A 21,994-nucleotide genomic window follows, 5' to 3' on the forward strand; every position below is an offset into this window, starting at 1 on the left:
CAAGGCATGCCTGGTTAATCATATGGATTAAACGGTAAAGCCCCTACACTTGTCTCGCATGATACTTTAGCAATGTACAAAACTACAAATCTTATAACTTTTGCAAATGTGATATGATCGAGAAACTTGGCTAAAATATGTACTATTTGTGAGCAGAGAAGCAAAATTGCATATATGTATTTGCTGAAGGAGATCCTACCTACTACTGATGAGTTAAAGAGTAATATGCACAAGATTTAGGAAGGATCATGTACGTACAAAAAGTTTTGAGAATAGAACTTGGAGATTTCACTGTTGATCAACTGAGTTGGTCACTAGGGCAAAAGTCTCTGGACACGCTGATACACATATATGTATACCTCTGATTAGCACCATGAGTTCTGATTAGCAGCGATGACACGTGTCACTGTCACACGTCTCGTGTTGTATCGTACGTTTGTACACTGATCTAGTTTCTGTGCACCCAGTGCCATTTTCCTCGCATGTAGTATGAAGACAGACAAAAAAAGGCATACATCTATTGCTCTGCTTCAGATGTGGTAGTGGAAACGGCAGTGTAGTTGTAGTTAACTGTGTTCCTGTCCTGGTTGAATCGACTCTCCCTGACAGTAATCAGCTTGACCTTCCATTTCTGGAATAAGCTTACCCTGCATTGCAGAAAATCTCATAAGCCCCGAGCCCGCACTGTCGCACTGATGTCATCAGTGATGTAGTTAAGCAAGACTTAAAAAAATTACACCATGGTATTATCAGACTAAAAGAGGCTGACCAATCAATCAACAGACAACAGATGATGCATATTCAAGGCAATATTTCAAATGCAGTGAATCAGATGTGAGGACATGTCTAAATGAATGCCAAAACTGATATCATCTAAAATGTAGGGGATAACGTTATTTAGATTAATGTTCTCCCCGTCAAACTTGATAAGAAGCAAAGGTACGGGAGAACTTATAGAACACCATGGAATTACTGGGCAACAGACGATACTAATGCAAAAGTTTCAATTACATTTCTACCATTCTAGTAATCAAACCAGATGACAAAATAAACTTCAATTTATTCCAAAATAACAAATAGCTTTTGCATTTGCAAAATTAGTAATTTATGACAGAATATTTCTTAATGACAAAGTAAAAATGTCCCCCATCATTTAGCTTATGCTTATAAGCCTACATTTGAATTTTATTTCAGGGTTTTTTCATCATCACTTACTTTTAGGACAATAAGGACGCGTACGCAAAAAAATTACTCACCAATTATTTTTTATTTATTAAAATGCCGTTTCACTTATATTGCATACGTTTCAAAATATAAGCATTTTAGTTTGTTTAGTATAGACTAAGGACATATCAAAAGATTTCCTTCAAATCAGTTCAGTTGTCAATTTTTAAATTTTGAATTGATTAGATTCCATTTCTAAGCATCTGATTGGCTCTAGAATCATTAGATTAAGTGAAGAAATGCCGGAATAATTGGAATCAGTGCATAAATGCTTATATTATGGTACAACATTTGAATCCTAGAAATGCTTATATTTTAGAATAAACGGAGTACTTATTATAACAAATTGATGAGGCCAAATGCCAACGCAAATATATCTTCTGAATTCTGATCAAGATCCATTTAACAGGTTAAAGATCAGAACAGTTCAGATTTGAACACAATGATTCATTGGCATGAAGTAAAGAACGTTTATGGGCAGTATATAAGAATACCTTTCTGGCTCGATGGTCCTTTTCGCCAGCATGACTGCCAAGAAAACAGGTACCATTGCTGCAGCTAGATGCTTAAGGGTATGACCGCTAACAATTCCATGGGTCCATTTGTAGATAGGTTTATCTGCAGCCTCTTCTACTTTAGCAAGGAGGTAAAATCCTGGAATTGTTTCAAGAAGTCAGAAAACAAGGTGAAGTGTTGACTGTTAATGAATTTTGAGGAAACAACAGATATGGGGAAAGGAACAAAATTAACTTGCCCGCTGCCGATCAATTTAGGCTATGTAGAAATAGTTTAAAATGAAATAATCTAAGTACCATTAAAACTTATCAGCTGTCAGAGAAGATCAATTGAATGATTCATTATATACAGGTGAACCCCTTTCCTTTATCTAAACTCTTATGAAAGTACATATATCAAATGGTTTTGATCAAAAATGACACTAACCTGCTGCCCACAGCCAGTAGCTTGAATGTGTATACATTGGGGGAATTACTATAGCCATCACAGGGATTGCAATGCATGGAACAAACTGAATAACTGCATATGGGCGAAGATCGTCATAGAACCTACATAGAGTTAAGACAGCAAGATGACATGTATGAAAGAACAAAAATATCTCCGAGGAAGAACAGTGAAACAATTGAAGGAGCTTACCTCCAATACAGGATGCTCAGTGCACCAGCAATAACAAGAGGTGCTAGGGACTTTGTTCCTGCCCTATCATCAACCCTCTCAATAATGAAAATGGCCATGACAGATGTGAAAGCAATAGTCATCTAGATAGAACAAACAAATATGTCACCCTTCAACATATTAAGAATTGAGAAAGAAAGGATTAGAATTATGAACTGATTGTACTTTTTATGTCTTTGCCAGGTAATTTTGAAGAATCCAAGTGGATTAGGTCCACTGTTTTCACAAAACTATCTAAATAGGGCCATAGTAAATTATTTAGTGCTACACAAGGAACTGAGTTGAATTCAATTCCACCTAAAACAACCTTTCAGGGAAAGGCTCGTCTATTGAAATGTTACTGGACAAAAATATTGTATGCATTGATATTTTGAGACTTGTTAGGCTACAAAATTATGGGATTTGTAGAAATCCCAGAGCAGATGTGGGATGTATGGCATAAAGGTCCAGAAACAACTCACTGGTAATCTGTCCCAAACTAGTGTGGCATCATTGGGGTTGAGATGATAATAAGATGAACCAAAAGCAACAGCAGTCACACCAGCAAAGAAGAGTGTCCAACTCCAGAGCTCCCCTTGCGAGCTGCCAGGAACATCAAGGTTTTAACATCAGACTGCCTCAAGTCTAAAATAGAACTAGAAGAGGAACCAACATTGGTGTAGGCATCTAACTTTAGCCTGAAGAAGTTTTTGTAATGGCACAAGATGAGCCCAACAACACCCACGAAAAAGAAGGGGATGTTTGAAATCACATTCAGCGTGTTAGGGATCCCTGCAAAATGAAAAAAATCCACACATGAGTTTGCAAACTTAGAGCATCAAAACGAGATTACAAGCATTTCCACCCTCGCAGTAAACATATACTGCACACAGAATCAAAGCATTACTTGTTCACGCCTCAAATTCCCCATCAGCTATGCCCTATTCGACTTTAGTGAGATCAGGTAACTGTGGATCATGAAATAAGCACCAAATTAGTATACACCAAACCTACCCGCAAAATTCTTCCTAATAATCTAAGCTAACGTTATTGAATTGAACCCTAGTATACTGAACTGAAGGTATCAATTTCGGGCAATGGAAGTGACACCGATCGATTGCGATCGTCGACTGTCACTCTACGATTTCCCACCCCCACAACCCATCAGATTGGCCATTGCGCCATCAGTACCAGGCGCTGGGGCGCAACCGATGCTCATGGCTCGCCTTACCGTCGCAGCGACGCCTGCCCAACAGCTCGGAGAGACGAGGAAGAAGAAGAGGAGGGGAAGGGCTCGCCCTAGGTTCCGACGGGGAAGGGGAGGGGGGGGGGGTTGTCCGTACCGAGGAAGAGGCGGCGCTGGTCGGCGAAGTCGTGGTAGTCCTCGTTCTGTGGGATGGCGGGGGTGACGAGCATGAGCACGACGAAGATGGTGAGCGCCGCCGCCCACGCGACCCACTTCTTCCTCCTCCTGACCATGTCCATCGCCGCGCGCTGCCTCCGCCGCACGTCCATCGCCGCCCGCTGTCTCCGCCGCCGCCGGATCCGCTGCTTCTTCTTCTGCTGCTCCTCGCTCGCGTCCTCCCTCGAGGACAGGTGGAATGGGAGAGAAGACGTGAAGACTGCGTACGCCTTGTATTATAGTTTGTTTGTAACTTTCGTTTCACTTGTACGCCTCGACTTCTTTCTTACACTTGGTTACAACTCTTCCTCTTCCTCCTCACTCGCGTCGTCGCGTCCCCCATATTGTGATGGAGGATCAGTGTTGCGATGGAGGGATCAGTGGAATCGGGAGAGAAGGCGTAAAGACCATGTACGTCCTTGTTGTTATGCTTTGTTTGTTTTTGACTTTCGTGTTGTGACTTTCAATTCGATTCACTTGCATGTCCCCATTTCATTTGTACGTTTCGTTACAACTCTTCTCATCCTCCTCCCTTGTGTCATCGCATCCTCCCTGTCACGATGGAGGATTGGTGGAATCAGAGAGAAGACATAAAGAACATGTACGCCCTCTCATTATGCTTTGTTTGCTTTTGACTTTTCGTGTTGTGACCTTCGCTTCACTTGCACTCTTTGACTTCTTTCTTATGCCTTCATTAAAACCCTCTTGCTCCTCATCATCATCATCCACCTCCTTCAATCGAAAAAAGAAAGAGAATATATTATCTTCCATGTTAATTAAGCCGGTAGAGTTGAGGTGTCTATTAGTCTAATAGTCTTCTTCCATCATATGCACTTGTCATACATGTATGGTTTTGTATAGTTGATTCACCAACTTTTTCTCTTGGCTTTCTGTGTTTGTAACCTAGGTTCATCTTTCTATTTATATTTATAAGCTAAAATTTAAATTTTCAATCATATTTTTAAGGTTTTAATCGTTGTTTATTTTTAAGTATTTACTTTATGTCTTTATAAATATATATATATATAAATTTTATTTATAAATTATTTTTCATTTGTAAATATATCCTTTTGTTTTTTAAAAAAAGTTAAAGGATCACCACCATACTAATCAAGCTTTTTTGTTCCGTCGGTATTCTATAGTAGTTAACGCCGAGGAGCCCAGTTCGGCTAAGCCTGAATTTATGGGCTCATTGGTCATGGAAAGACGTTGGTATTGGGATGTAGGCTGTGCTGTTTTACTAGATTTTTCTCAGATTGGTTCTTACACGCTTTCTAAATCGTCAACCGATATTTGGTAAAAAGATTTTATATAAATATCCATCTTCTTATCTTTCTTAAAAGTATTTTTAACTTTTGATTCATTAGTTATATCATTTACGTAATTAAATAGACATCACAAAATCATATAATATTTTATCTTTCAGCAATAAAAGAATGGAGCATAGGGCATCTTTTTTGTGCGAGTGCAATCCCAATTCATGACATTATCTCTGTATCTGATAAAGCTCATGTCAGAGGATGACACCACCTCTGTCATTATTATTATTATGTGATCGGGTACTGAACACTTCAATAATTAAGCAACTTAGATACTCATAAACTAGAAATGGCATAATTAATCCCTTAACAGCATCGCCGGCGAGAGAAACCTAGCTATCGAGTCATGTCCACCTTTAGCGGCGACGAGGTCGCCCCGTTCTTCGGCTTCCTCGGCGCCGCCGCCGCCGCCCTCGTCTTCTCCTGTAAGATAAGCATGCATATCAGCAAATGCATCGATCAAAACAGTAGTGCATTGCATATTTGCATGCATTGTGATGCGTAGGAGATGGTGAATTTGCAGGCATGGGGGCGGCGTACGGGACGGCTCGGAGCGGCGTGGGGGTGGCGAGCATGGGGGTGAGGCGGCCGGAGCTGGTGATGAAGTCCATCGTGCCGGTGGTGATGGCGGGGGTGCTCGGCATCTACGGGCTCATCATCGCCGTCATCGTCAGCACGGGCATCAACCCCATGGCGCAGCCCTACTTGCTGTTCGACGGCTACGCGCACCTGGCGGCGGGGCTCTCGACGGGGCTCTGCTCCCTCGCCGCCGGGCTGGCCATCGGGGTGGTCGGCGACGCCGGCGTCAGGGCGAACGCGCAGCAGCCGAAGCTGTTCGTCAGCATGATCCTCATCCTCATCTTCGCCGAGGCGCTCGCGCTCTACGGCCTCATCGTCGGCATCATCCTCGCCTCCCGCGCCGGCCAGTCGCGCAACAATTAGTTAGGAGTATAGTCTCATCTAGTTCGTGATCCTCTTGTGCATTGCCGTGTACAATATTTTCATCCATGATCCTCTTGTGCATTGCTGTTCTACTACTAGCTTTATTCTTCCATCAAATCAACTACTTATTATGGAATATAGTTATCATACATTTCTATCTATAGTTATTTCGACCGAATGCCAAACCATATTCATATGTCGTTTTATGTCCAAAGGCCAGACTGAACGCGAACAGCTCAATATTGTTTCAGTTTAGACTAACAAACCAAGGCTGTTTTGTTTCAGTTCAGTCGGACTGAAACGCTGAAAGACGGACACGACTAGCTGCGTTTTTAGTTAGAATGAAGATAAAAGATTATTTAATTGGTATAAACAATGAAATTAACTGTTACAAAACTGCAAATCTACTTTAGAAATATAAATAAACTTCTTTATATAAGCACACTTTAGTAGTTCGGAAGACATACACGTAAAAACCGAAAAATAATCTGCACTGTAGATGACCTAACGAAGGTCGAACGCAGCCGTTACTTTCTCAACCAAAAAAACAGAGGAAGTTCAAGCCCGGACTCAGCCTCAGTGGGCTGCATTTGAGAGCAGTCGCTAGCCGAAGCCAAGCCAGAAGGTATTCCTTTAAAATCCGGCTTCCTGCCTGGCTGATAATGTTTGCCCTGGTTGGTAGTGTTTCAGGGCAGTGTTTGGCAATTTAAAACATTCAATCAACCATTAACCATATAATACCCGGTCAACACGTTGAAAGTAGCATATAGACTGTCGATAAATTATCATCAACTTGTCACATTATACAAGCAAGCTCGCACTCAACATAGACTTTATTCTGTTAAGTTTGTTATGTTTCTCAGTTATGGACTGTAGAATCTAGAATGAAGTACCCAATGCTCCAACTCTATCGCGGGGAATGAGGCGCAACTCTGATCCATGCTTTAGAAACACATTGCCTGAACGAAAGAGAGCAGCTCACATCAGTAAGTAGAAAAGATAAAGTGTAAAACAGAAGTTCAAAATTCATGGCACTGTATATACTTAAGATAGATATTTCTAGTTGTAATTGTAATGAAACCTAATTTTGAGAACTGAAGCAACTAGAGGACTGCATATTATGCTCATCCAAAACCCGCAAAAAAAGTCATGCATGTATAGGCAAGTATTTGCATTGCATTTGCTTTGTGCCACAGCCCACATCAAACTTGATGTTTGATCAATCAGTCCTTTCACTTAACCTGATGCAGCCGTAAAAGGACAACACACCTCCAACCATCTACTTTAAAATTCTGGGAACTAAAGTGTCAGCACAAATCAAATGGGTCATTCAAGCGTGAGCAATCTCGAATTTCTAGAGTCTAGACAACTATGTGGGTTGGGGGCTAGTGAGGCAACCTGTTCTCTAAAACAAAATAGTGTTTCAAATTTAAAGCATTAATAGCCTTATAGAGTGGTCGAAAACAGATCGTTAAATGCCATGAAACTGGAAAGGAGCAAATACACAAAGCAAAATACGTGTGAGAATCGAGAAATTGTACCTGCACTTTGCTGCGGGTTGATACCAACTCCATCTGCAAAGGAGGGAAACACAACATTATTTCAAGATATGGCATTCAGAATCACTAGTCCATTATAAGAAAACTGCAGGGTTTAAGGATCAGTGATCATATCACTAAAGGACAACAACATGCTATGAGGATGGCTAGGCACATAAGCTTGAAAGGTATAAAATTAACAATGCACAAATGCATCACCTAAATTTCAACATGCAAAGTAAACGAAACCAAAAGGAGAATCTATTAGAACAACGAAAATTACAGGCTGACGCATTGCCCTTGGCCATCCCCATGGAAATCCTCAATAAGACATCAACAGGTAATGAAACAAGCGTTCCATGCAAATCATCATGTCACTCTTGTAATCTCAAATCAGATTGACACAGCACCATGAAATTATTACATAAACCTTGGCATCCAAGTTCAACCAGTCATACAGTATGTTTAATTCACTGTATGATGTATGAAGTAGTATCATATAGTGAATTCAAGTTTGAACGAACCTAGATTTTCCAATTCAATAACACATCAATTCTCCCTTGCATTCACTAGACCATACACAAGGAACTCTAATCATGAAACTGCAGGATGCAGCGGACAGAACATCGAGACAGATATAATCCTATTCCCAACCGCATAAGCGGGAAACGGAGTTAGGGTTCGGCCAGACGAGAGAGATCTCACGAACAGCCGCAACGCGGGGGGCGAACACGAGCAGGGCGACTCACCGTTGGTGATGATGGCGCTGGTCTGGGGAGGGACCTTGAACTCCTCGGCGGCGAACTTGAGAACCGCGGTGAACGGCGCCGCCTCGGGCACGCTAAACCTGCGAGCGAAAGGCAACCATCCCGCGGATGAGACCGAAGACCAAACAGATTACGGCCACCGTCCGCCGGTACCCTATCCCGAGGAAGGAGAGGGATCCGATCTGAGATCGGCGGCGGGGGGTGCATGCTACTCACACTTTGAAGGGGAGCTTGGGGTCGGAGGTGAGGATGATCTTGAACGACACCTTCCCCCCTCCTCCTGCCGCTCCCGCGCCGCTGCCCGCCGCCGCCATGGGTGTGTGCTGGGATCGCCGAGACGCGTGTGGTCTCGCTTCGGACGGCGAGATGCGCGGTTTTGTCCGACGGGAGCTGCGGGCCGAATGGTTGCTTCTTCCCTTCTTTTCTTTTCTTCTTTTCTTCTTTTCTTCTTTTGGAAAAGGGGATTCCAGACGGGTGGCTTGGCTTGGCCCGCTTTATAATGAAATAATTAACTTTTTGCCCGTTAGAAATGATGCTAACATATTTATTACTGGACACATATGTCATAGACACATGAGAATTGGATGACAAATATGTTAGTTGTCATTTCTAAGAGTAGCAAAAAGTTAAATGTCCCCTTTATAATGTGCCAATAAGCCAATGTGTGTCCAATGTGCCGTGCCATCTGGAATTCTTTAGCTTCTTACTTCATCCGTTTAAACCTTGTTTAGATTTATACAGATACTAATAAATCTAGACATATTATATATATATATATATATATATATATTGTAGATTCATTCATCGATGAATTTAGATAAAGCCAGAACATCTTACAATATGAAACATAGGTAGTATATTTTTTTTCTCAATTTGCCCTTCTTAATATTCTTTTTATTTTCTCGTCGATTTTTTATTTTTTATTCATTTTTCTCAATTTCTTTCCCGTATTAGTATTATTATCTAGTTTCCCTTTTTTTAAAAATTTGTTTCCCTTCAATTTCCCCCCTTTTCTATTTAGTTTTTTAAATTTCTCCTCTTACTTATTATTTTGCCCTCAATTTCCTCTCTTTTATATAATCCTTTGTATTTTTCTGAAACTATTTAATCATGTTTTTTATAAAAAAAACACATTACAGATGCAAACGGCCATATATTATCTGCAAAGAGTTATCTTAAACCCCCACCCCCACCTTCTATATATTTTAGCTTTTGCTTATGCTTATTTGTCTAAAATTGAATTTTCATTATAGTTTACTTTTGGTTGTGCAAACGGTCATATGTATTGCTAAGAACAAATATATGAGAGTTACATATCAAAATTTTGCAGCAGTTATTTCTTTCAACTTGCACAATTTTGATTTCTGGACAACCATATTTGGAACTTGGAGCTTCAAAACATAGGTTCGGCGTGGGTGGGCTCTGAAATTTCAGGTTCAGAAAACACAAATGCCTATTGTAACCAACATGCTGATACGTTGGACAGTAACATTGATGGTAAATTTTGTAAACTAATATTTCTACATCCAATTTTACATTATCAATTGGATTCCATTCAAAAAAGACAACTGGCAACAATCGACAAGCATGACAAAGTTACAGCCCCAAAATTACTGCAGCCAGCAAACAAGTAGCCTTACGTTTGCACGACCAGGCGACCTATGCTGCTCCGCAAGACGGAGAAGAGACAAATAAACTTGGACAAATAATTTCTAACGAATAATAGACCAAGAAACAAAAACTATGTGGCACTGACAGATAAATCTGAGTGCTTCACTGTTACAGATTGACTCTAGAGAAAATTCCTGTCTTGGCAAAGCTCATTTGCTAATTGCTACACTGATATATAAGAATATAAGATCATCCCACAGTCACAGTGATGAAGCGGTTGGAATCTCCCCTTCCTCCAGATCTTCCCACAGCTTAAGTGGGGATGGTATTCCTACCAATTCATCTTCATCCATTATTTCAAGATCAAAGTTAAGGAAATCATCAGGATTTATGTCCCCAAACAAATCTGAATAAGCATTTCCGATTTCTTGCTCAAAGGCCAAGTTGGGAACCTCTGAGAATAACCCCAGATTTTCCTCGGTGTCCAGTGGATAAACTTTCATGCAAGACTTCCTTTTTAGAGCTTCAGGAGTTGAATTTGGTGTCAGCTTGCTTTGTTGATTATGTTCAGCCTGAGGACAATTGAAGCCATCAGATGCTAGAATACTGACAGACGACAGTACTAAAGAATCTGTGTTGCTATCTATCTTAGATACGGTTGTACCTTTCACTGGTGTAAGATTATCAGGACGTGAAGCTGCTTGGTTCTTACTGTCTATGTCCTGCCTTTCCAAGCTCAACCCACCATCCCCACTTTCCTCCATGTCCGCCAGACGGAATTTCATGCAAATGTCAGTTTTGGAAGTCCCAGAAGTTGTATTTGGTGCCATCTTGCTTTGTTCATTCAGTACTTTTTGTTGACCATGACTGCTGACATAAGACACCTTCGAAGAATCTGTCTTGATGTCTACCCTAGATTCACTTGTATCCTTTCCTGAAGCAAGGCTAGAGGTATGTGAAGTTCCACAATCCTTGAGATCTATAACCTGAGTTTCTGATGCTAACTCTCCTTCTTCTATCTCTTCCTCATGAAACTCAGTGCCTTCTAGATCTGGGCTATCTGTCGAGCTGCTAGGGGGCTTCCCATTTGCAGGAAGCTTGTTTACAATCTTTTCAACTTCGAAGCCACAACTGTCTGATGGAAGAAAGACATTAATAGTTGGGTACTCAACAATGTTAATGCTCCTCAGTTGCGGACCCAATGGTTCTTCTACATTGAGTTGGCGATATGGTGATGCTGATTCCTGCAGCAAGTTAAAAGTGCCTTTTAAAACGTACAAAGGAAATATCAATAATTGCAACAGATGAAAGGTAAATTGGCTACAATACCTTGGCAGACTTTTGAATGAAAAGTCTTAGATCACGCAAATCTGTATTGCGGTATGGTGTGAGCTGATCTTTCCAAGGGCCAGCACTCAGATGTTTTTCCAATAATGATAGCAAGCTGGCGTGCTCATCTATGCTGCAAAAGAGGGCATAAAATCAGCACCGAAAGAAGAGGGTGGTAGGGAATACTCTAGATACACGGCTTTTGCTGTCATAATGCATTTACATGAAGGTCACAGGTGTAACTCTTGCAAAATATAATAACTTCAATGACTTTCTAATCTGCTTCGACTTCTTCATAGAACCACTTGAGCACAAAATATTAAATATGTGCTAATAAGAAGTATGAAGGTCACAGGTCTAACACTTGCATGTGCATTTTGTGCACTAATATAAGTTGATAACAAAGAGAGAAACTGTTTCAGAAATTATAACAGTTTAATGTAGACATAGTGACATCTTGAATCAGTTCCAAACCCATAAGGTATTAAAATGAAAAACAGAAGTGAACTGAATGGTAAGTATAAACTTACTTGTGGTCAGTTAGGACAACATCTGTTGAATTGAATCTCCATTCAATTGTCCAGTATATGCAGTCCTTTCTGTAAAAGAGAGATTTATATATAACACAGCAGTTATATCATACAGGATAGGAAAGGAAACAAAGGAGGGTGCTCCAACACAGTTCACTCAAAATAATTTTAAGACAGAATGGCTCAGAGTCAAATGAAGCCTTGCAGCAGATAGACACTGTGGCACATTACAATATATTAACCAATGAATCCAATTGGCAAAAAAAAAAATGATCAGGTTTTTTTTTCTTAATAAATATATAGTCTGTTAGATGCCTGACCGCTTAAGTGTTGACGCCTTAACGGTATTTGGATAAAAAGGTCAATGGTAAACTCACCAGTTGTAAAAACATGCGGCAAATGGTAGAATAATGCAGAAGTTCTACTGGATCATGACATGACCCTTTTGAACCATATGAAATGAAAAACACTAGCAAGCATGTCAAGATAACCTGCTGACCTAGTGGGCAGCAACAGCAGCTAGATAGCCACACGCACTGTATTTTCCACCAACAATGCAGCACAGTTCAAAACTTCAAATGCATGATGCCTCCAGTGTTATATACATTTAAGAGCATTTACAAAATCCATCTGATGCCATCATATGACAATATGAAACAAGAGAATAATAAAACGATACCTGTGGTTGTGTCTTGAACGGTTCTTCTCCCTCCTGACCATGCCCCTGGGAAGGAAGTGGAGCCAGATACCACGCCGGTGCGCCGCCTTGCGGAGGAAAAAGAGCCACTTCGGCAGCTGAGCTCCCCGGAGTCCATAGTTGCGGCCGAAGGCGCCGATAAGCCTATGCGCAGACTCCCTGACCTGCTTCGTCTCCTCCAGGAGGTTGTAATCTTCGCATACAGCAAAGCAGCGAGACATGGGTGGGTGAGTGAATCCCAGGAGGAAGAAGGGATTGAGGAGACGGGGGAGAGGGTAAGAGCAGGAGTACCGGAGAGGAGCTGGTTGTCGTCGAACCGGGCGAGCGGGACGGGGTCGGCGCGGCGGCGCTTGCCGGTGCAGGCGGTGCGGCGCTTGTGCGACTGGACGCAGGGGAGGCTGCAGGTGAGGCGGGAGCAGCCGGGGCACCGGTACTTCCACGGCTGCTCGCCGCACTCCTCGCACGGACTCCCCTTCCCCTTCTTGATCTCCCCGCCGCCGCCGCCAGAGCTAGCGCCGGCCTCGGGACCCCACGGCTCCCCTCCTCCTTGCTCCTGCTCCCCCTCCATCTCAACTCGAGGGAGCGTGCGGCGCCGGCACGAGGCGAGAGCGGGCGATTTTATTAGGGTTTATGGATTGGTGAGGGGTTTAGCTGCGCCGGCGACCGTTGCCTTATTTAGGCAAGCGCGTGGTGGCTCCGTTGCCAAGTGCGGCGACCGACGAGGCGGCGGCGACGCGAGGAAAGGGGAGGTCGAGCCGCGCAGGGAGATTTTGCGTTGATTCCGAATTTGCTCCGAATTCTCATTTCACGCAGGATTTTGGCCAAAGACAACTTTTTAAATCAACTGTGTGAACTTTCTATTATTTGAATTTGTGTCTGTGCGTCGTAAAATCGGCTTCATCCACAATCCATTTGCACTTGTATATACAAGCACAGGTTTCAGAGAACATTGTAGACTAAAACAACCGTGAATATTCATCAAAAACTTGCGCGTCAAAACTCAGATGAATTTGATTGAATGATAGATGCCCTCATAAATTTTAAAGGATTATCGGTCAACCAACAGATTCATTTCGAGGGTGATACCTAATAACAGAACAAAAGGCACAACAAGCCATGTCTAGAACAGCCTCTGCTACAAAGCTCATAAACAAAAATCTCATTGTTCCCATAATTCAAAGACCAACGGAGAGGACGACCCCTATGCGCATTGGATCTCAGAAGCCATTGGGCGATTCAGTGCGCACCACTCGTTCACTCCATGGAAGATGCACCACCACCGAATGCGCCACCGCCACCACGGCCAAAGCCAGGTCTGCTACCCTGAACAACCAAGATGAACAAGCCACCAAGTTAGTTTCAAGCAGCTACTAGGCATATATATATTTGCTATAATCAACACCATGATCACTGAATATATGTTTAAAGACAGATTGTGCGAACAAAAGGACAGATTTCTATCCATTATTTAAAAACGCGTTAACAGAAAAACAGTCATGGCATAAGATGGGAACTTCAACATACATGTAATGAGCAACCAAGAAGCTTAACAGGTAAAGGACACTAACAGTTTGTACAAAGACACCACTGATCAAAGTAAACACAAGGATGCAAACAGATGTGCTAAAGCTCCCAGCAATTAGAAGAAACCGTAGATCCTATTCAACTCTACATTACCAAGCTAATAAATTATCTAACAGCAATCTGAATTAACCAACCAATGGAACACATTCAGTCAATAGAGCTCTTACCCTAAAAGATGGCTGGAACTCAGCTGGAGCACCGCCCTTCTCGCCACCAAAATCACCTGGAGCACCACGCGGGCCTCCCCTGTAACCATCCCTGTCACCAAACCTGGGCCTGTCACCCTCGAAGCGAGGTGGGCCTCTGCCACAGAAACAGAAATCATCAGTAATCATGAATTAGCCACTAGATTTTTCAGGCAGCACATTCATAAACAGAAGCAGTCACATTGGGTATCCAGATGAGAGATCATTTGACTGCATTTGATATTTTGATGTTATGAAGAAGTAAATATTGATGAGTAAAACTATTATGAAGTGTAAGAAATTGCAATCCCGACCAAAAGAACAGGTTTCATGTTCAGTAGTCAGTACAAAGAAAAGACTCACTAGGTTGTAAAATGAATTCAACATCTCTGTGCATAAGTTAATAAATAGTTCATTTTATTCTTATATTGCCACTACTCAGTCTACCTCATCAATTCAGAGTAAATAACATTTTTATTAAGGACTCAATATTGTAGTAGAAACTATTATGGTGCACTTCAAACAATTCAACAGGCTTCCTATAAAATTTACATGTTTGAAACAGGACCATCAGCTAGCTTTTCAAAGCATACATAAATAAAATATTCCCTGAAAACAACATAATCCAATTTCCACATTTGCATATACAAATGATAAACACAACGAATAAATGCTCACCTGGGGCGGTCACCAGGAGGGCCAGAGCCGAATGGGCGAGACGGGGGCTTGGCAGACTTCTTGAGGGTGTTAGGCACAACCTCAGATGGCAGGTTGAGGTAGCTGCGGAGGTGCTCGATGCCATCATTGGTCAGGTACCAGTAGTAGTGCTGCCACGAGAAGGTCTCCCTCACGTACTCCTTTGACTTGAAGCTCTGCATGAGCTTAATCACCTCCAAGTTCGGCACATCGACCTTTGGGTGCTTAGCCAGGTTGTAATCCTTCTTGGCATACAAGACCCCCTCTGCACATAGAAATTAAAGCATATATTTAGCTCCTCAGCCTAAAACAACTAAATGTACCCATTCAAGACTTCACACAAAAATACACAAGGATCAAAACATGGATAGAAACATGTTTCATTATAGTCTTTCTAAATCTAAAGTGCGAATTCGAATGCTTAACTTTGAATCAATGGCTGGTAAGTACCCTACACAACATGGCTACATCATACACGCGGTTCACATCGCTAGAGATAAATCTAGGAGCAATGGAACTGAGTTTCTCAGGCCTAAACCTCAGAAAGCCACACTGAATGAACAATTGCACCTCAATGCAATCAAAATCTAATCTAACAATCAAGCGAATGCAACAACCTAGCCCTACTAGGGCACCACATCAAGTCGAAGCCTGTAATTACGATCGGCACAAACACAATGCACAAAGGCGGGGTGTATAGAGGAGATAGGGGGGCGCACAAACACAAGCTCACCATGGAAGAGGTACTTGCAGATCTCGCGGCGGTTCTTCTTCGAGATGATCTACGAGACAAGACAAAGCGGGTCATCGCGTCGCACGACGAAACAGTCGGATAATCGCAGAGCAAATGAATGCAGCATTGGTCTCCAGGCCGCCACTGACCATGATGAAGGGCGCGCGAGCCGGAGGAGGGAGACGACGAGGGCGGGGGGAGGCGCCGGCGGCGGCTTCGGGGCGTGGGAACGAGATGCGACGCGGCTGACGGGGAGAGAAACCCTAACTTTGTGCTGGGTTCATATATAGAGGCCACAACTTGGGCCTACGTTTCGGCTTCATGGGCCTCCATGGACCAATGGGCCTATTGCCCTTTTCCTCTGCTGCAAAAGATTTTTCATTTTATATTTCTGGAAAAGGATTTCAGGCGACTTTGGTAGATTTTCCACTGAAACACTCAGCTAATTAGGTATTCTGGTAATTATCTGTGTGAATGTACCATCATTATTTTTTTATTTGATGCTGCTGGTTTTTTTACTTATGTTTAACCATCCATCCTATTTGAAACTTTTACGTACATATGAAATAATTATTTTGTAACAAATACACTATTTAGCTATTTGAAAAGGTATGCGGATAAAAGTTGAGAATAATCTTAACCAAAGTCGAAGGTCATTGTGTATGTCCTGCTAGCCGCATGTCGGTCTGTTCTTCTGTGGTGAATATACGTGTTGAATAGCTGAATGACTTGTGATAGTGATTATTTGAGGGTAAAAGGGGTTAATTAAATGTTGTAAATTCGAAAATAGATTTAGAAACTTTCTAAAAAATCATAAATATAATGCTTTTGGGAAACCGCACGGTTGAGATCTTGAGGAGCGATAAAAGTTCAATATGACAAAACAATAGGAGAGAGACAAGCCGAGTCGGTTTTGGAAGACCAAAAATTAAAACAAATCTTACATAACGTGACACAATCAAGTCCTTAAATCTGCTTATATAAAGACCTTATCCTACGATGTTGCCTTGGCACAGGTCATAAAACAGTGAAAGAAGAGGCAATTTTGAGTTGGTTGGGAAGCTACAACTTTTAACATGATTTCAACACATCAGTGTCACTGTACAGAATTTAAGTTGCAGGTTGCCAACCTCTCGGAGTAACAGGCAAGCTGAATTGCTAGCTAATCTTTGGAAGAAAAAGCGAGTCCATTGATTGATAGAATCATGGATAGAAAAAAAAAAAGGAAAGGCAGTACTAGCAAGTTGGTTAAAAAGAAGGAAGATCCTTTGAGGGGATAGATGGTGACGACACAGCTAGACAAGCAAAAGACCGGTTGATTAGTCAAAAAATGGCTGCATAATTGTTAAAGGATATTTGTTTCTTCGATTAATCCTGGGATAATCTGACTAGCTAGCCGCCTAGGCCAGTGAATCTTTTTTTCTCAGTGGATGAACAGTTATTTGGCAGCTTAGAACAGTGCAGGGTGCAGCTCTGTCACAGAAAGCGAAGTTACTGAGAAGTTTTATCAAGCTGACAGCGCTGTGACTGAGCCGATGTTTTGATATCATATTTTCATTTATATTTATGTTTTTAAACTAAAATTTATTTTTTAACCTTAAATTAAAGTATATTTCAGGATTTATTTTGATCGAAGTTTATTTTCAATGCTACTTGCGTACGAGTAAAAGCATGCAACCATCGGTCAATCAAAGTGACGCTCAATTTAGTCGTACGTAAATCGTCCAACTTGATCATACTCATAGCAATTTCTATTTATTTTTCAGTCACAAAAACATGTGTATAAGATTTTTATTCATAAATTATTATATTATTTATAAATATATCGTTTGTTTTTTAATTAGCCAAACAATTTTATTCTTGGTTGTGATGTTTTTGAAAAGGAAAATTAGTTCTCGGGAGCTGGGCATACAAGGCTAGAAAGTGTGGACGCTATCTCGTCGATCCGACGCATGGGTATTCATCAGTGAGAACTTATGCACGTTTTTTAATCTCTGAATTGACACGTTTTATACAAACAATTATCGTAACATCAGATGATTCGGATCATCTTTTTTCTCTATGCAACGCAATGCCGCTTTCACATAGAGGGAGGGTGAGAACACACTAATAATATTGCAAGTGACAGCTGACAAACTAATCTACGTACTGTACAACGATAGTTACTACATGTAGAAAAAAACGAATGTCAGAGCCGTACACCATCATTCTCGCTTCTAGTTATGCTTAACCTTGATCTTAATGTTTTTTCTTTTTATAGTTATATGGTATATAAAAATTTTATTTATAAATTATTTTTTATTTATAAATATACGTTTGGAACACTCACCTCTTGGTTTGCAGACCGATAGAGAGTTGTTGGTGACTGAAATATTACATACGGATTTGATCATCATCGAGGGCATATTCCTTTGCTTAAATCCGCGTGCTTGCCCGCAAGTTGCACTGTCACTCACTGCTTGCTGTGTCACACTGTGGCGAAAGAACGATGTCTAGGCTATAAATGAAGACTCGCCGGCGGGCGCAAGTTCGCCACAAAGCCCGACGCCGGATCGGAGCAAGCTACAACTCCGGCCGCTTTCTCCATTAAAAGAGGAGGCCTTGATTTGTCTATGGCTTCTGGTAGAACGGCCATGGCGGCAGCGACGCTGCTTGTGCTGGGCGCGAGCTTGTGCTTGCTGGTGAGCGGCGGCGTTCCGGCGGCGGCGGCGGTGGAGGTGGAGAAGAACAAGAAGTCGTACCCGCCGTTGGCGAAGGGGCTGTCGTTCGAGTTCTACAAGAAGAGCTGCCCGCAGGCGGAGTCCGTGGTGCTGGGGTACCTGAGGAAGGCCGTCGCCAGGGACGCCGGCCTCGCCGCCGCGCTCATCCGGCTCCACTTCCACGACTGCTTCGTCAACGGCTGCGACGGCTCGATCCTCCTGACGAAGACGCCCGGCGGGCCGGACAGCGAGCAGGAGCAGCCGCCCAACGTGACGCTCCGGCCGTCGGCGCTCAAGGCCGTCGGCGACATCCGCGCCCTGCTGGAGAAGGCGTGCGGCCGCGTCGTCTCCTGCTCCGACATCCTCACCATCGCCGCCCGCGACTCCGTCAAACTGGTAGCGAACTATCCATCTGTTTCAAATTAATTACCATTCTAAATTATTTATATAGACTAAAATAAAATTTGAGAAGAAAAAACCATGACTATTATTGTTAAAATATTTATATTTTGGATAAATTTTAATTCTTAGATACACAAGTCATGGGCGGAGATACTAATTAACTTTCACTCAATAGTAGTAGAGGTTTTTCTCATGGAAAAGATGGATTAAGCAGTATCTAAAAGTGGAGTTAATGAACGGAGCAAGGAAAATTAAGTACTGTGTTCGTCCAATCTTCTATCTCTGGCAACAGACAAGATTGCGTTTTGGTTGGTTCTAAATTAATCAATACTCCTGTACGCGCCTGTACAATAATTCATCGTCCCATCAAAATACTCTTTTTATCTCAAATTATTTAGGTTATGCGTTTGTATCGAGAAAAACAAAGTTATGCATGCACACCCTAGCTCTGCATGATCTAAAAAAGACAATTAATTAACTCCCTTTACAACTTTTAGGAAAAGGCTAACGCGGGATATATATATATATATAATTTGGTCCGTCACGATCGATCGGTCCTGTGTCAATTTCATTGGCGTGCGTTGAATGGCAGCAGATAGAGATGAGGAAACAGGAAATCGTGTTGCTGTCTCCCCCACATGGATCACCGCAACCCTGAGTGGCAATTCTAATTACTAAATATATGTATTTTATTTTTTTAATAGACGTTAAGTTTAATTGGTAGCTCTCTGCCTCTCTTAGTGAGTTGATTACGGTCTGGTTGGCAGGGCGGCGGGCCGGAGTACAAGGTGCCGCTTGGGCGGCGCGACGGTCTGACGTTCGGGACGAGGGAGCAGGTGCTGGGCGCGCTCCCGCCGCCGAGCTCCAAGGTCCCCGTGCTCCTCTCCTTCCTGGCCAAGCTCAACCTCGACGCCGCCGACCTCATCGCGCTCTCCGGCGCCCACACCGTCGGCCTCGCCCACTGCACCTCCTTCGACGGCCGCCTCTTCCCGCAGGTGGACGCCACCATGGACAAGTGGTTCGCCGGCCACCTCAAGCTCACCTGCCCCGTCAAGAACACCACCAACACCACCGTCAACGACATCCGCACGCCCAACACCTTCGACAACAAGTACTACGTCGACCTGCTCAACCGGCAGGGCCTCTTCACCTCCGACCAGGACCTCTTCGTCAACGCCACCACCAAGCCGCTCGTCACCAAGTTCGCCGTCGACCAGTCAGCCTTCTTCGACCAGTTCGTCTACTCCGTCGTCAAGATGGGCCAGATCCAGGTGCTCACCGGCTCGCAGGGACAGGTCCGCGCCAACTGCTCCGTCCCCAACCCCGGCGGCCTCCCGTGGTCCGCCGCCGTGGAGACCGTCGTCGACGCGGCGGAGAGCCTCGTGCTCTAGAGTGTACGTACAGTGCATGTACAAGTAGGCGCCAATCGCCATATGTGCTGCGTCGTTGGATTGAATGTCAGTTGAAAGAATATGGACGTTGGTTGCTGCCACGTCGCAAATAAATTGACGAGGATCTACTTGTTTGTGAATTGCAATCAGTGAAGCGTAATAAATTTTTTGCTTTTGCTTATAATTATTAGCTAAAATTTAAATTATAGAATTGATTTTAAAGTATTTTCATCATAATTTATTTTTCAGCATCGGCTTTTAGATCAATAAAAATACATATATAAAAGTTTTCTCATAATTTATTTTTTACAAATATGACGTTTGAATTTTTAGCTAAAAAGCCAAAATATCACCCCTATATTGCTGAACATTCAGAACATATATTATCGTTTAATTAGGAGCAACGCATAAGTCACGCGGCACGCAAATGCAGATACATCAATATCGATATCGTTGATTTTTACATGTTTAATATTTGTTTTATTCAAATTTTTAATACGAATAGGTAAAAGATATTCTTAAACACATTTAATAATTTAGCAATAAATAAAATCATAAAAAATAATTCTGAAAATATATTTAATAAAAATCAACTCGATCCTTCAGTTCTTCATGTTCCATTAAAAACCGGATGAAATTTGTACCATACAATAAAATTATCGGCAGCAATATTAAATATTTGAATAATTGATTCCTGCGTACGTACGTGTCAAAATAATTAATCGATGAGGTGTTTATCATTCAACCATATGTGACAAAAATACGTTGATGATTAAGTGATCATCCTGATTAGATCGATAATGATCAAGCAATCAATGATCCTCGGCAGATAGCAAGCTCCTGGATGTTAGCTGCAGCCTGTAGGCTTGTCGCCCTCTAGGTTGACACCTGACAGGTTATATGAGGGGAATATCCAGCCATAGAGATAGCGGATTGTCTATTTGATATATAAACACGACTAAAATAGTTTACTTGTACAATAAATTGATATTTGATTGTCTGCACTATATTTAATACATTGGTTTTATATCTATATATATTATATATAAACAATACATGAAGTTTTTCTTAAAAAAAAAGTCACATGCAACTTATAAACATGTATGCAAGCAATAAAAAAAAAAGAGACGATGACTATAACTGGTCATAAGGTTAGAGGCTCGACGGTCCGACCCAAACACGACACGGCTAGTGTCGGGCCCATGCCGTCCTAGCCCGATGCTTTGGCATGGTGGACCGGTCAGGCACGATACGGTACGGTACAATGATCGCATAATAAGAAAATAGTTGAGTAACCCAAAATGGATTTAATACAGTCATACGAGGCATGACCGAAAAATAACATAGAGGCAAAATAGTTATTTCGGTCATATAGGACATGACCAAAGAGACGAAGGAGAAAAAAATAAACTTATTTCATAAAGAGGCATGATAGACTGTCATGCCTTTAAGCCGGGCTAACCCGAACCGACTCTTATTAGATCAAGCGTGGGCGTGGGTGTAGCTCATGGTCAAGGAAAACTTGACTCAGTGTAGCTCAACTGATCTCGGCCCAAGCCCGGTTGTGCCCTAGCCGTGCCAGGCCAGGATGCTCATTTGTCCTTTCATAATGATATTTTTTTTGAGTTACTGATATCATATAGGATGATTAATCTGACGCTCACGTGTATATATATATATATATATATATATATATATATATATATATATATATATATATATATATATATATATATATATATATATATATATATATATATATATATATATGACCG

At 42.0% G+C, this 21,994-nt stretch overlaps 6 protein-coding genes across 6 annotated transcripts; 2 read left to right on the forward strand and 4 right to left on the reverse strand.

The window, feature by feature from the left end:
* Nucleotides 1-187: 187 nt before the first annotated feature.
* Nucleotides 188-4,104, reverse strand: LOC102716178. The gene is made up of 7 exons (XM_006645293.3): nucleotides 3,738-4,104; nucleotides 3,087-3,186; nucleotides 2,877-2,997; nucleotides 2,377-2,498; nucleotides 2,167-2,288; nucleotides 1,719-1,878; nucleotides 188-647 (listed from the first exon to the last, which is right to left on the reverse strand). Exons 1-7 carry the CDS (start codon nucleotides 3,907-3,909, stop codon nucleotides 518-520), a joined length of 927 nt encoding a protein of 308 aa, XP_006645356.2. The 5' UTR covers nucleotides 3,910-4,104; the 3' UTR covers nucleotides 188-517.
* Nucleotides 4,105-5,410: 1,306 nt separating this feature from the next.
* Nucleotides 5,411-6,231, forward strand: LOC102719266 (V-type proton ATPase 16 kDa proteolipid subunit-like). The gene is made up of 2 exons (XM_015838944.2): nucleotides 5,411-5,540; nucleotides 5,639-6,231. The coding sequence occupies exons 1-2, from the start codon at nucleotides 5,462-5,464 to the stop codon at nucleotides 6,055-6,057; spliced, it is 498 nt and encodes a 165-aa protein (XP_015694430.2). The 5' UTR covers nucleotides 5,411-5,461; the 3' UTR covers nucleotides 6,058-6,231.
* A 552-nt stretch (nucleotides 6,232-6,783) lies between these two features.
* On the reverse strand, nucleotides 6,784-8,830 carry LOC102715902 (ubiquitin-fold modifier 1). The gene is made up of 4 exons (XM_006645292.3): nucleotides 8,579-8,830; nucleotides 8,345-8,442; nucleotides 7,599-7,631; nucleotides 6,784-7,016 (listed from the first exon to the last, which is right to left on the reverse strand). Exons 1-4 carry the CDS (start codon nucleotides 8,674-8,676, stop codon nucleotides 6,937-6,939), a joined length of 309 nt encoding a protein of 102 aa, XP_006645355.1. The 5' UTR covers nucleotides 8,677-8,830; the 3' UTR covers nucleotides 6,784-6,936.
* A 960-nt stretch (nucleotides 8,831-9,790) lies between these two features.
* On the reverse strand, nucleotides 9,791-13,341 carry LOC102719550 (putative box C/D snoRNA protein SPCC613.07). Its single transcript, XM_006646652.3, has 5 exons — nucleotides 12,821-13,341; nucleotides 12,512-12,722; nucleotides 11,833-11,901; nucleotides 11,303-11,435; nucleotides 9,791-11,217 (listed from the first exon to the last, which is right to left on the reverse strand). The coding sequence occupies exons 1-5, from the start codon at nucleotides 13,095-13,097 to the stop codon at nucleotides 10,234-10,236; spliced, it is 1,674 nt and encodes a 557-aa protein (XP_006646715.1). The 5' UTR covers nucleotides 13,098-13,341; the 3' UTR covers nucleotides 9,791-10,233.
* Nucleotides 13,342-13,501: 160 nt separating this feature from the next.
* On the reverse strand, nucleotides 13,502-15,969 carry LOC102715628 (40S ribosomal protein S10-1-like). Its single transcript, XM_006645291.3, has 5 exons — nucleotides 15,877-15,969; nucleotides 15,728-15,776; nucleotides 14,977-15,259; nucleotides 14,281-14,416; nucleotides 13,502-13,852 (listed from the first exon to the last, which is right to left on the reverse strand). Exons 1-5 carry the CDS (start codon nucleotides 15,877-15,879, stop codon nucleotides 13,784-13,786), a joined length of 540 nt encoding a protein of 179 aa, XP_006645354.1. The 5' UTR covers nucleotides 15,880-15,969; the 3' UTR covers nucleotides 13,502-13,783.
* Nucleotides 15,970-18,084: 2,115 nt separating this feature from the next.
* On the forward strand, nucleotides 18,085-20,365 carry LOC102719831 (cationic peroxidase SPC4-like). Its single transcript, XM_015838927.2, has 2 exons — nucleotides 18,085-18,822; nucleotides 19,596-20,365. The coding sequence occupies exons 1-2, from the start codon at nucleotides 18,340-18,342 to the stop codon at nucleotides 20,217-20,219; spliced, it is 1,107 nt and encodes a 368-aa protein (XP_015694413.2). The 5' UTR covers nucleotides 18,085-18,339; the 3' UTR covers nucleotides 20,220-20,365.
* The last annotated feature ends 1,629 nt before the right edge of the window (nucleotides 20,366-21,994 follow it).

Source organism: Oryza brachyantha, chromosome 1 (genome assembly GCF_000231095.2).
Source record: "Oryza brachyantha chromosome 1, ObraRS2, whole genome shotgun sequence".
Taxonomy (NCBI): Eukaryota; Viridiplantae; Streptophyta; class Magnoliopsida; order Poales; family Poaceae; genus Oryza; species Oryza brachyantha.

Coding starts and splice junctions, on each gene's coding strand:
- LOC102715902 (XM_006645292.3), bottom strand. CDS start 8,676: ATGGCGGCGGCGGGCAGCGGCGCGGGAGCGGCAGGAGGAGGGGGGAAG. Junction 8,443..8,578: donor CCCAAGCTCCCCTTCAAAGT/GTGAGTAGCATG, acceptor TTTCGCTCGCAG/GTTTAGCGTGCCCGAGGCGG. Junction 7,632..8,344: donor CAGCGCCATCATCACCAACG/GTGAGTCGCCCT, acceptor CCTCCTTTGCAG/ATGGAGTTGGTATCAACCCG.
- LOC102719550 (XM_006646652.3), bottom strand. CDS start 13,097: ATGGAGGGGGAGCAGGAGCAAGGAGGAGGGGAGCCGTGGGGTCCCGAG. Junction 12,723..12,820: donor CGACAACCAGCTCCTCTCCG/GTACTCCTGCTC, acceptor CTGTATGCGAAG/ATTACAACCTCCTGGAGGAG. Junction 11,436..11,832: donor GTTGTCCTAACTGACCACAA/GTAAGTTTATAC, acceptor CCTCTTTTGCAG/CATAGATGAGCACGCCAGCT.
- LOC102715628 (XM_006645291.3), bottom strand. Junction 15,260..15,727: donor CTGCAAGTACCTCTTCCATG/GTGAGCTTGTGT, acceptor TTCTATGTGCAG/AGGGGGTCTTGTATGCCAAG. Junction 14,417..14,976: donor CCTCCTGGTGACCGCCCCAG/GTGAGCATTTAT, acceptor TTTCTGTGGCAG/AGGCCCACCTCGCTTCGAGG.
- LOC102719266 (XM_015838944.2), top strand. CDS start 5,462: ATGTCCACCTTTAGCGGCGACGAGGTCGCCCCGTTCTTCGGCTTCCTC. Junction 5,541..5,638: donor CGCCGCCCTCGTCTTCTCCT/GTAAGATAAGCA, acceptor GTGAATTTGCAG/GCATGGGGGCGGCGTACGGG.
- LOC102719831 (XM_015838927.2), top strand. CDS start 18,340: ATGGCTTCTGGTAGAACGGCCATGGCGGCAGCGACGCTGCTTGTGCTG. Junction 18,823..19,595: donor CCCGCGACTCCGTCAAACTG/GTAGCGAACTAT, acceptor TCTGGTTGGCAG/GGCGGCGGGCCGGAGTACAA.
- LOC102716178 (XM_006645293.3), bottom strand. CDS start 3,909: ATGGACGTGCGGCGGAGGCAGCGCGCGGCGATGGACATGGTCAGGAGG. Junction 2,289..2,376: donor CTGAGCATCCTGTATTGGAG/GTAAGCTCCTTC, acceptor AACTCTATGTAG/GTTCTATGACGATCTTCGCC. Junction 648..1,718: donor AGGACCATCGAGCCAGAAAG/GTATTCTTATAT, acceptor TCTGCAATGCAG/GGTAAGCTTATTCCAGAAAT.